We start from the raw sequence: 14031 nt of genomic DNA on the forward strand, positions 1-14031 counted from the left end.
AACAGTTTCTGCATAATCGCCATGCGCGTCTTGATTGTTTCGTTGAAAAGTTAGTAGAGTCTAATATCAAAGATATCTCAGTCTCGAGACCATAATCAATATGTCATCTAGCATTTAATTGCACTTACATTTCGCCGTTGAGTATTTTCATCTACTTATAGAATTATATGTCTGTTTTATTCCTTCTTCAGGATATGCAGATAGATGAATTTTAAATTGACAAGATACATTTACATAAATAACTATGAAATTGCATAACCTTGCATTTTCTTAACGCTGTTTTGTTGACTGAAAATTATGTCTCCAATTAAAAAAAATGTTCACAATGAAGAATGGGCGTCATATAGCTGGCAAGCAATAAATCACATAAAATGTTATTTTAAGACCAGAAAATGATTTGTTTATTTGCTAAAAAGATTTATTAGTTCCTTCATTTAGTGCATAGTGTTTTTTTTTTTTTTTTTCGTTTTCTTATATTTCATTTGAAGTAATTTCAGGGCAATCGATCTAAGAAATGAAATGAACTGAAGAATCTGTTTTCGATAAATGTAAACATTTTTTCGGAGGATAGATCATTATTCTGGAGCGATTTCGTGTCTGAAACTCATATGTGCGGCTTTAAAGCTGCTCATTAAAATTGATGAATGCTTTTTCGTATTTAGTTTCTTAATGAAGAAAGAAAACAGTATTGGTTAATTTTTACGGAAATTATCTGATATTTACAGAATGGCAACCTTTATACCAAAGATTAGCACATTATCGAGCCGTATTATTCGTATACTTGGCTGTAATCCTAGCCCAATGACACTTCAAGGAACAAATACTTATCTTATTGGTACAGGAGCGAAGTGAGTAATATTCTATTTGTAATGATTGCCTGTTTAAATCAAACGTAATTTCCGTATTTAATTGCTCCTAAAAGAACTTCTAGAAAAATCTACAAAATTCTGAACAGATATATGCTAAATCTGTTAGAAAAATATAAATGAAGTTTCCATATATTATGTACTAAATCTAATCATTTGTGAATATAATATTTTTACCTGTAGTTATTTATTGTAACTTCTTAAATATTTATTTTGTGTTCTGTCACATTCGAAGTATATATATTGTAAAATAATATCTATCATAAGACAAGTGGAATGCAATAAGTAAGTTCCTATTTATATGTGAAGATTAAAGAAAACTGTAATTATGATGTCATGATATTAAAATTTCTTTTTAATTTGTTTCAAAACGAATAGATAGAGTTAATAAAAATTATGATTTAAAAATAACATAAAGTTGCAAAATTTGGTAACAATACTCTTTGTTACCAATTTTTACTTCATATTGCAATTACAAGTCTTTGCAATATGTATTATTTTGTGTTAGTGATTTCAGGTTTATGAAAATGGAGGAAAGGCTAATTTGCAAATTGTTATTTTCTGATGGTATTATTCAGTGGCATTCAAATTTTTCATTAATATTTCTGTCTGGAATTTAAGTATTGCTATTGTAGTATTGATATTAAGTCTCCATTATAGAATATTAAAAGCATTAGTAGTCCATTATATCATGTAATTATTCTATAAAACAATGAATGCCATTTTTAATAATTTTTATTTCATTTGTATTAGGTTCGTATTTCATTCTTCTAATTTATTTTTCAACCAGTCACCATCAGAAGAAGTCTAAAGTATATTATATTGATTTGCTTCCAATTTTTATCAAATTATATTAGCATTCGGAATGTGATTATTTATTATTATTATACTTGGTACTTATCAAATATTCATTGGAAATGCTAAATGTATCTTACTTTGGAAGTACCTATGATTAATGATGGTATACTACTTGACATTTTTCAAATTGGAAAACATTTATCAAACTACAATTATTAAAATGTTTATATTTGTATATTTAATGAAAAATAGTTTTTATTTTTTTGATTCTAATGTATATAAATATTTTCAGACGTGTATTGTTAGACTGTGGAAATCCTAGCGTACCGGAATATATAGATTTATTAAAAAATGTGTGTAGTGAACAAAATTGTTCTCTTCATAACATTATTGTCACACACTGGCACTTAGATCATATTGGCGGAGTACCAGACATATTAAAGGAATTAAAACTAGGTAAGTTACAAATTTTAGATTAAATTTTGATTTCATTTTACTTGAATTAAATTTATAATTGTGATTTTTGATAATTAAATTATTGTAAAAAAACAATTATTAATTGTTAAATATTTTGATAAATCATTTAAAAAATGGAAGAAAATTTCTACATTACTGGTTTATCTATAATATATGTATTTTTACTTGTTGAAAAATTATTTTGATAATATAGTTTGTGTGTATAATTTTTTCCAGATTTAATGAAGGATTTCAATGTTTTTAATAAATATGAAAAAAAAAAAAAAATCTGATATTGAACTGAAAAAATTTTAGTAATTCAACAATTTGCAGTAGCAAGAGCTGCGTAAAGGATTGCTAAGAAATAAATGAAAAATAAAGCACTTTACAAATTGAAATGTATTAGATTATGTGAACAACTTTGCTTAAAGCTTTGCAAAATAGTTGCTCTCTATTGATAAGTGAATAATTTGCAGACATATGATCTTGATGTTTAAAATCATATTCCTAATAATGCAAGAGACAAAAATAAAAGTTCTGTCAGTGCTCAGTGGTAATTCAAAACTCATAAATGAATTGATACCACTCTTTCTTATGAGATAGAAAATTTATCTTGATTTATGATGCTAAAACTTCCATTTATATGTCATTTCTTCATTTTGAATTAATTTCAGTTAAAATCTTATTCAAATGCATTTTTCATTAACTGATAAATCAATAATTTTAATTTAATGAAAGTTTAAAACAAGTAAAATAATTTGGAGAAATACAAAAGGCTATTTAAAAAATCCATAATATTAATGCAATTTACATAAATGGTACTATACTTAATTTCACATTTTTATTTCATTTTACATATCAGTTGTATTTGATATACAGTCTTGATTTGGATTAATTGGGATCAGATCTTATCTGGATGAATGGTTGACATAAAAAGGTTGTTTCATTAGAAAAATTCAAAATTTTCTTTTAACATATTGATTTAATCATTATAAAAACAATATTCATTAAATTTTCTATATTTATATATTACAGTAAAACACCACTGCTTGAACATGCCAATCAGCATCAGTTGTCTCACTGTTTTTAACTTGTGCAAATTTTGTCTATTGATTTGCAAACTGTCCAAATTATTGGTGATCCAAAAATTGAATTTCTTCTGTCCTAATTGATGTTTTATATTGATGATTTTAGTATAACTTTGAGTAATGAAACTCTAGTTCCAGAATTTTTTGCATTGCATTCTAAAATTATGAATGTCTGAAGTGAATTATTTTTTTAAATTGTATTCTTAGATTGCACTGTATCAAAATTTCCAAGAGCTCCGGGTATGGAAAATTTACCAAATGTTCCTGATCTACCATACCACTATTTGAAAGATGGCGATGTAATTACAACTGAAGGGGCCACTCTTAAGTAAATTTCTTTTCAAATTAAAAATAATTCATTGATTCTTTTTGTTTTAAAAAGAGAAAAGCACTTTTGGGGATTTTTTTCATGCAATCAAATTACTTATTAAAAAAAAAACCTAACAAAAGAATATTGATGTGTATTAATGAAGATAAGTACCTTTTTTTGCTATTGACAGTTAAAAACTTTAGTTTCATTATGAATACAAATAAGGTCTAAAACTTTTAGTATTGTAAATAATTATAATGATTGTTATTATAGTGAAATATGAGTGTTATTAATAAATATTAATGAAATAAAATATAAAAATGCATACATTAATTAAAATAGTGTAACATTGATTAATGAATCCCCATAACTATTTTGTTACTTTCTTAGAATATATGCATTGCCTGAGAGCAATTGCAGAATACCTAACTATGTAAATATGATCAACTGATTAAAATGTAATGTAATCAAATAATCTAATAAAAAGCAGTAAAGAATGAATATGTAATATAAAAGATAAATAGTTTAAGCATATAATTTTTTTTAACAAAATATTGCATTTGCCTATTTTAATTTGAAATATTTAATACCATTTGTGTTACACGCCTTAAGTATTTACACTCCCATTGTTTAAAATTACTAATTTGAGTTTCATAAAATTGAAATTATGTAAAGTTATATATAATCCATTGCTTGCATGACTCAAAGGTTGAATTGGTAATAGTCATAAAAATTTTTGGTTCTTTAGAAATTTACGCATTATCATATTTAAATTCTAAACAGTGTGTTTTTAATTGATGGAACATTTTTGTTTAGATATTAAAAATTAATACAAAATAATATTAATAAAAATCAACAAAGATTATTAATGACTGTCATTTTAGAAGGCTAGATTTTTTAGAATACTAATATTTGAATTATTTGGTAACAATTTGTCTTTCTTTTACACTATTATTTTGCTATCTGCAGTAAACTTAGTATATCAGCATATTTAGTTTTATATTATTTACTTAATAAATAATATTGTCATGTATTACATCTGAATGACAAAATTCTTATAGTTTTCTTTTCTTTGACTAAATTAATGATTAATTTTGTTAGAAATATTTTTGGCATATTATGAAAATTTTTTATTAAATATAATAAAAATAACCACATAAATTATAAAAAGAAAAAAAATATGAAATGATTTTAAAATATAAATATAAGTTTCTGTTCCCATTATAAAATTGTAATCATTTATTATAGAGTACTTGCTGCTCCTGGACATACAGATGATCACCTTGTTCTGCTTTTAGAAGAAGAAAATAGTCTTTTCAGTGGAGACTGTATACTTGGTGAGGGTACAGCAGTAAGTTAAGATAATGAATCAATATATTTATTCCTCTGTTTTTTTAATGAAATCCCATATGTAATGAAACCCCATTTTTCTGTCTTAAATGTTTATGAATATATGCATTATAAAAACTGTACCTCTCAATGCTATTTAAACTTAAAATTTTTGCTTTTAATTGTAGAAAATTAGATTAATAATCATAATAAATTTATTTTTCTGCTATCAGTAAATATCCTTTCTTATTAATAATAATCATTTTATTACATTCAATTTTTTAAATAGAATTTATAAAATCAAATGCTATTTTATTTAAAAAATATTATTGGTAAATTTCTTTTTTAAATCAACATAACAGGTTTATTCACAATTTTTTTTAAAAAGAATTTGAACCATTTTTTGTTTATATTTTTAAGAGCGGTTTTTCAGGGTTTTTGCTGCATAATTTCCGTGGGAGAGATGTTACAAGTTAATAAAAAGTTACTTAATAACTTTTGTTAAATATAAAATTTTCAGTTATCAATTATTTCAATTATCAATTATTTTATCAAATATAAAATTTTCAATTTCTATTAATCATCATAATTTGTTATTAATTCATTTATTTAATATATTTTTGATTAATTTAGGTTTTTGAAGATCTGTTTGATTACATGCACAGTTTGGAGAAAATCCTGAAGTTGGAACCAGATATAATTTATCCTGGTCATGGTCCTGTAATTGAAAATCCTAAAACGAAAGTTCAAGAATACATTCAACATAGAATGCTGAGAGAGAAACAGATTTTAGATGCTTTAGAAGTTGCCCGACCAAATGGTTTATCAGCTGAAGAACTGGTGAATCAAATATATGTTGTAAGATCTTTTTTATGCTTCCTGAAATTATACTTATAAAACAATTTTATTAAATTATTTTCAAAAAAGAATTTTCCTTACATATGTTGTATTTAAAGAATAAATTAAGAGTTTCAAATTTTATAATTAAAGGAAGAAAGGAAGCACCAAGAGAAACTTATATATATTGCACAATGCAATTTATATTACTGAGACTTCTTTTTTTCACAAAAGATTTCAATGATATAAATTCTTTTATGTTATTGTTCATATTTATTACCATTACTGATCCAAACCAGCCTTTACAGAACTCAGCTGATTTTTTGAGCCTAAGGATTCATATCCATTAATAAAGAGTATTTGCAGTTGATTAGTGGTTTGGGGGCACCAGAGAAAGAAGAATGATTTAGCCCAGATTACACGCAGATTTTATTTGGGCATGATAGAATGGCATTACTAACACATATTTATCCATACATATCACTGATCCTTTTTGTCCAGTACACTTTTCATCATCATTTTTGTCCAGTGGCACTTAAGTGATATAATATAGCAGTTTAGCAGGTTTTGTAGGGTATTTAAGTACTTTGATTTTGATTCTTCACCTTTGATTAAATATAAAAATGGTTTAATTCCTACTATAATCTCTATTTTATTATATTGATATTTATTTAATCTCTTTTCTTAAAGACAAATAAACTTAGTCTTTCTTACTATAACAATTGCTACTTTAAAAAAAAATTCTTCTACAGGTATCATCAGGAGTTAAGAGAATCATAATAGTAAAGACCTATAAATATATTTAAATAGTATCTGTTTTCTTAAGAATTTGTCAAAAATTAATATATTTATTTTGTGTCTTTCACTAGACTACTCCTAAATATTTATTAAAAGCTGCAGAGGTGAATGTACTCCATCATCTTCAGAAATTAAAGAAAGGAAAAGTTGTTAGTGAGTAGATTTTTTTTTTATTATTTCCTTTTTTAGTATGTAAAGCACATTTTTAAAACAAGAATAAAAGTCTTCAGGTTGAAAAGAAAAACAATTTAAATTTATTTCAAGTAGAATTATTAAAAATGTTTTACAAGGCTTTATTTAATCGATTTTTATATGAATTGGTATTTATTTTCTTAATATATAATCGAATATTTTGTGATAGTTTTCATCTCACAAAAAGAATCTATGTTAAAAACTGACACATAATATAATCACAGAGTGACTACTAAATGCTGTAATGTTCCAAAACATAAACATTAATTTTAATCTCATGGTAAAATATTTTATCTCTGTGTTTTTAAGGGGTTTATTATTTTATTTTATATTAGTGCAGAAGACTTTTTGTAAAAAACAACAACAAATAATTAGAATTATTTTAAAGAAAGAAGATTCCAAAAGAATTATGGTCAAAAAAATTTTCTACGGGTTAAGTTTTTAAGGAATTGAAATGCCATGGTTACAATACAATATTTATATATAGAATTTAAAGAGATTAATCAGTTCTAATGGCTGTAAATATCAACACAAGCATGGCCATCCATGTAGAGATTATGCAAATGAATTTGTAAAAATTACGAAGAAATACACAATTTTCTCTAAATACAATGTTTGGAGAGAATAACACAATCATAAAACTAAGTAAGTTATCATAAATGAAAATCTCAATTTTTTGGGTTATCTCAAAAGAAGAGCTCAATGTTTGATTGACACACAAGTATTAAAAAGATGATATAGATACCAAAAACTGCTAAACAGTCATAGTAGCAAAGATGGTAATAGAATTATTTTCCCAAATAAGAAAACTATTTTGCACTGAACAATATTATAATGCTGAAAATGATTTTGTACATTCAAAAAACTTCAAAGGCAGGTGTACAAATCTTCATTTACAGAATAAAAATTCTATTATGGTTTGAGCTACAGTTTCAACAAAGGAAATTTTCTACTGAAATTTGTTGATAAAGAAGCAAAATTCAATGCAGAATATCACAAAAAAGAAATACTACCTACCCATTTATTATCACTTGCTAACTATTATGTTACAAATTGATATTAATATTTCAGCAAGATTCTGAACCATAGCACTCAGCTAAATCAACACAGGCTTGGCTTCATTCAATTACTTAAGACTTTTTAAAGGAAAAGTTTGACTGCCATTACCACCAGAAGTTACCATTTTTGGCAAAATAAATGCATAATTTCATTTTTCAGGCCTATCTTGCAATTTTTTTGTTACTGATAAATAAAATAATTTTAACAAATTAGTTATGCATAATCTAAAGATTTAATAAATTAAAAACAACTATAGCAAGCTTGGAATGCCTTTAAGGAATTAGGTATAAGTATTTATATTATAAAAACTGCATCCCATAAAAAAAAAAAAAAAACTTCAGAAATGAGGCTTTTTTAAATTTTAAATGAGTTCTTTGATTAGTTTTACCATTGTATAAGCTGCATGAAATAATAATAATAATAAAAAAATGTAATTTTAAACTTTTTGATTTAAAAACTGTTTTATAAGACCTTACCAGTATATCGTAAATAGCACACATATATAAGTGTAATTTTAATAAAATTAAATTTAAAAAAATGTTTAAAAAATATACCTTATGAACAGTACACACAAAAAGAGGAAGTTGTTCAGAGATTAGGATTAGAAAAATATAAATATTTAAAACTATTAACTGATTCATTCAATAATAAAAGTTTTCTTTCAGTGCATACATTTTTCAGGAATTGTTAAGATTTCATTATCTATATTTTAAAATCTCATTTTCAATACATTCTTATCGCTTCTATTTATCATTAAGTAGGCAGGAATGGGGATAAATTCATTAAAAAAATGTAAAATATATTTCCTAATTATAACATTATGAAATATATCTTAAATGATCTTTATTCCAATTTTTAAGCCATGTAGCATTAAATATATATATATATATTGTGGTTTAATGTAGATTTTTATGATCCATGCAATGGAAGCAACAGAACATATGTTTTCGGGAACACATTTACAGTAAACAAACACAAACATAAAGAAAAGACAAGACATTCATGTGTGCAGCTTAACATAACAGCATATCATCTCATTCTCATTACAGTTGTAATACAGTATGGGATGCGTACCCAATCGGGCATCACCATCTATTATCCAAAAGAGAAGATACAGTAATGCAACTGCTACAATATATTTATACATATAAGAGGATAAACGATTGTATTTAAATAAGCATACAGTTTCAAGTTTAATAAATGCACTTTAGAAACCAATTGAAAGATGGTGATTTTAAAATGTTAATTACCTTTTTGAATTAATAATTTTTTTAAAACTTTTTTTTTGAATGAATGCTTTTTATGGATTTCTTTTCTTTTCTTTTCTTACAGCAGAAGAAACTTCAAATGATGGAGAATGTGTAAAATATGTTTTGTTGTAATCATTTTGACAATTATTTTATTAGTCAATCCAGATTACAATTTAACTTTGAATTGTTAAAGCTATAATACTTTAAATGATATCTTGTTGAACTTTTAATATTTTTAAAATTAAAAATATAACTAAAAATAGTTATGTATTTTTTGTTATTATTAATTAATACACTTCAAACAATGCTAATGGTAAATGTTTTCAACTCTTTTTTTTAGTTATGGACAAGATACATAAATGAGCATGTGTTATCCAAATTTAAAAATATTTGTTTTAAGTGTAACTGAGTAATCAGGTAACTTAAATTTTAAAATTAATAACAAAAATCCATTTTCAAAATAACTTCATGCAAATATTAAAGCTCTCTCCTTCATTTTGTCAATATTTTGCTTTTATTCCTACTCTATTATTCTACATAATTTTTTCCTAGTATTACAAAAATAATTTATTTTAATAAATAAAAATATAGCTAGTGAATATTGGCACCAAAGTTTAAATTTCCAAATAATAATACTTTAGTTAAATAGAAATACATTTTGATTGCAAAATAAAACAATATATATATATATATATATATATATATATAGTTAGAAATTATTTAATCCTTCAAGCATCTAATTATTTTAGTACATTTTTCATTACTTAAAGGAAAGCATAAAGAGTGGGAAAACTTCTTTAGCTTTCTTGTAAATATTAGTTGTAATCATAAAAATCTTATGAGTTATAAAATGTGCAATCAGTAAAAATTCTACCTCATAATAAAATTTAGTTCAAAGATCTTCATTAGAAAATCGATGATGATTGCAAATTTTAGACCAAATATGTTTGTAAATTATCTTTTCTTTATCTATGTTTATGTCAAATAGTTAATTCAGAAATGAAATGAGAGAGATGTATGAAATTCATTAGTGGTTCTTGTACTGAAATTGTAGAACTGTGTCCAATATTTGGTCAAATCCACCAATGAAAAACTTCTTACTGAGATACATATTCAATTTTCTTGTTTGTACTATGAAGATAAACATTAACATGGCATATACAAGGATATTTCTGTTATAGTTATTTGTCAATTTAAGGCATATTCTGTATAATATCTTTATGAGAGAGTATACAAAAGAAAAAAAAATACTGATCAGCACATTTTTTTCATATTAATTTTATATTTTTGTAAAAAAGAATAATTAGAATATCCATTTTGCATAGTTGGAATTAATAACTAAAGACAGAACTTTATTATCATGAAATAAAAGCTTGTAGATTATGTTTGCTTCTCAAAAAAAAAAAAAAAAATCTTATTTAAATAGCACATAATACTGGAATTGGGAAGCAGTTCAAACACATTTTAGAAATATTTCTTTCTTTTCTTTTCACTGAACATTATAGGAAAAATTTTTGATGCCGTATTTTTCCAAAATTCTCTACTGCACTAACAATATATTTGAAATAGTCTGTAAACAGATGAGATACATACATAGGTGCAGTTTACATATGGTGACTAAAAACTGTAATATAATAATCATGGAATGAAGAATTATGTCTAATTCCTGAAATCAACTGTAGGATAACTCAAGTTATTATTAAGTTAAAATCCATTCTTAAAAGTACACACACAGGCATGAAAAAACAACCATCTTCTGATCTCACAGGAATGGAGAACTGTACTTTTTTTGCACTTACAGTGGTGGCCAAAATTGTAGACACTTTTGAAAATTGTTATGTTTTCTATGCTTATAGAAAATGTTACATTTCACTAAATGTAAAGTCTTACATATCATTTTAAATAGAATTAAATGCTGATTTCAATACAAAAAGAAAAATTCAAATATCTGCAATACAAATAAAGTTATTCTTACTTTAATCTGAATAACAAACAAAATGTTGAAGTGGATTGTAATTTCTAACTTTCCTGGCAAATCACTGTTCATGTTCTGGCAACCAATCAAATGTTATTAACTGCTAGAAGAAGCTGACATCATGTTTAAAGTAGAAACTAGTCAGTATTGTGCTTTTTTTTGTAGAAGTATGACTGTTTTTTATGTAATTAAATTGCAAGTTAGAAGTTTTAAAAAACTTTGTAATATAGTTGGAATTTTCTTAATTATTTCTAATATTTAATCAAGAATCAATGACATCAAATAAAAGAATATATTGTACTCCCAGACAGATAACTAAGATTATTGTGATACATGAATGTGGTCTTTTCTATGCTGAAATTGCAAGACAGGTGGGTTATTCAGTGACTACATCTGGAATTCGAAAATTTTATTTATATCAGGAGACGAATTCAATAAAAAAACAAAGCGGGAAATGGCTGAAAAAGATACATTACATCTGTTGATGACAGAAAAATAAAAAGACTATGTCTCCAAGATAGAAGAATGTCATTAGCGGATATCAGAAGTCAATTGAATGATGCTGGCATTTATGGCAGTTCAAGAACTAGGAGAAAATGATTAGATGTTGGACTAAGAGGTAGAATTGAACGTAAAAAAACTTTATCTCATATTTAAGCACAGTATAAAAAGATTACAGTGAGAAAAGGAACACATTAATTGATCAGTAATAACAAGTTATTCGGAATGATAAAACAAATACATTGTTATTCAGAAGTGATGCTGAAAATAGATAAGACATGAATAGGTGAACAAATATATCCAGACTGCATTCAGACAACTATGAATTCAGTTAGTGTTATGATTTGGTCATTCATGTCAGCAGATGATATTGGTCTCCTTCATGTTATCAATGGGACATTAAATGCAAGAAAATCCATTGACACTATTCTAGAGTCAAAATTTACACCTCTCATCAGTGATCTATTTGCCAACAAAACATCATTTATTTTTCAGCAGGATTCAACTCCTTGCTACACAGCAAAAATATCGAAAGAGTGCTTTAGTACAAAGAACATCGAATTTTTATCATGCCCAGGAAACGGTCCTGGATTCAAAATTATTGAGAACTTATGGCACCATTTGAAAACTTGTACATATGAAGTGTTCGTCAAATAAAAGAAAATTCATTGAGGCTATAATTGTTTCCTGGCATCCTGTAATAACAATGGAAGAGCTTAAAATTCTAGTCAACTCAATGAAAGCTGTAGTTTCAAAATTGAAGCTGTAATAAAAAATAAAGGCTACCTACTAAGTACTGATAACTTATTGCATTATTATTACCACTCAACTTTTTTTGTATTACAAATATTTGAATTTTGTTTTTTGTATTGGAATCAGCATTAAATTCTCTTTAAAATAATATGCAAGAATTTGTATTTTGTGAAACTTTACATTTTCTATAAGCATACAAAGTTAGAAAACATAAAATCCAAAAGTGTCCACAATTTTGGCCACCATTAAGTGCTAAAAAATTGCAACAGCTTCAATTATCTTTCAAATGCAAAAATTATTTAAAATTTATGAAAAAATACAATATTTTAACAGTACATTTTAAAAACAAATTTTTTTAATTCTTTCATATTAAAGATAATTAAACATTAAATTGCTTTTTTTAAAATATCATTAATAATTCAATATTAATGTGCAAATACAAATGAAATCATTACCTGATAACATCACACAATTTTAATTGGTTCTTTCCACTATCTTGTATTAGTTGTCTATTATGGCTACTGAAAAATCAGTAGCCTTCTACATTGTTTGCTACTTAGTATTAGTCTTTTTTTCAAAAGCATTTGGTATAGATTCGATCTTTAGTTTGGATGTGAAATGGATTCGTCAGTACCCAAGCAAATTACATACCTGCTCTTTGAGTGTTCTATATTTGTCTATCTGAGAGATTTGCAACCTACTAAATTTCCTGCACATGAAAATGTGTTTCATTCTACATATAAATGTAAAGTTTCACATAATGCAAATTCTTAGATATTATTTTAAACAGAATTTAATGCTGATTCCAATACAAAAAGCAAAATTCAAATATTTGCTATACAAAAAAAAAAAAAAAAAAAGTTGAGAGGTAGTAATTATCAACATATATTAGATGCTGATGACTGCAATAAGTACTTAGTAGGGTAGCATTTTTTTTTTTTTTTAATTACAGTTTCACATCAATGTTTCATTGAGCTGAAGAGAGTTTTAAGTTTTTCCATGATACCAGGAATTAATTATAGCCTCAATTAGTTCTCTTTTATTTCATACCCCCTTCATGCAAGAGGTTTCAAAGGTGCCACAAGTTCTTCAAAGGATTGAGGCCAGGACCGTTTCCTAGCCATGAAAATAGTTCAATGCTCTTTATATTAAACCACTCTTTTGATATTTTTTTGTTCTGCAGCAAGGAGTTGAATCCTGCTGAAAAATAAATGGTGCTTTGTTGGGAAAGAGATCACTGATGGAAGGTTTAAGTTTTGGCTCTACAATAGGATCAATGTATTTTCTTGCATTTAGTTTCTCATCAATAACATAATCCTTCATAGTTGCCTGAACGCAATCAGGATTATAGCTCATCGCCTATTTTATGTCTACCAAATAACAATATCTTTGTTTCATCACTCCATATAACTTGTGACCACTGACCAATTAATATGCTACTTTTCCTACTGTAATCTTTTTACACACTGCAGTAAATTGAAATAGGACTTTTTTCGAGGAATTCTACCTGTTAGTCCTAAATCTAATAATTTTCTCCCGAATGCTCTTGAACAGATAGAAACACAAGCATCGTTCAATTGACTTTTGATGACATTCTTCTATCTTGGAGACATAATCTTTTTATTCTTGTCATCAATAGATGGGGTGGGCCTTCAACCTTTTCCGGCTCATCGAATTTGTCTCCTGATATCGTAAACAAAACTTCCCGACTCCAGATGTAATCGCTGAACCACCCACCTTCTTACAATTTCAGCACAGGAAAGGTCACATTCTTATAATACAACAATGTCAGTTCTCTTTCTAGGTGCCCAGTCTATTC

General features: G+C 25.9%; 1 protein-coding gene across 2 annotated transcripts; it reads left to right on the forward strand.

The window, feature by feature from the left end:
• Positions 1 to 525: 525 nt before the first annotated feature.
• On the forward strand, positions 526 to 9245 carry LOC129981318 (endoribonuclease LACTB2-like). 2 transcript variants are annotated; one of them, XM_056092107.1, is made up of 7 exons: positions 526 to 848; positions 1957 to 2120; positions 3416 to 3536; positions 4767 to 4869; positions 5481 to 5705; positions 6554 to 6635; positions 9066 to 9245. In XM_056092107.1, exons 1-7 carry the CDS (start codon positions 727 to 729, stop codon positions 9113 to 9115), a joined length of 867 nt encoding a protein of 288 aa, XP_055948082.1. In that variant the 5' UTR covers positions 526 to 726; the 3' UTR covers positions 9116 to 9245. The 2 variants fall into 2 exon arrangements, with proteins under 2 accessions (XP_055948082.1, XP_055948083.1); XM_056092108.1 differs by having other exon boundaries at positions 9069 to 9245.
• The last annotated feature ends 4786 nt before the right edge of the window (positions 9246 to 14031 follow it).

The sequence above is a fragment of the Argiope bruennichi genome, chromosome 8, assembly GCF_947563725.1.
Source record: "Argiope bruennichi chromosome 8, qqArgBrue1.1, whole genome shotgun sequence".
NCBI lineage: Eukaryota > Metazoa > Arthropoda > Arachnida > Araneae > Araneidae > Argiope > Argiope bruennichi.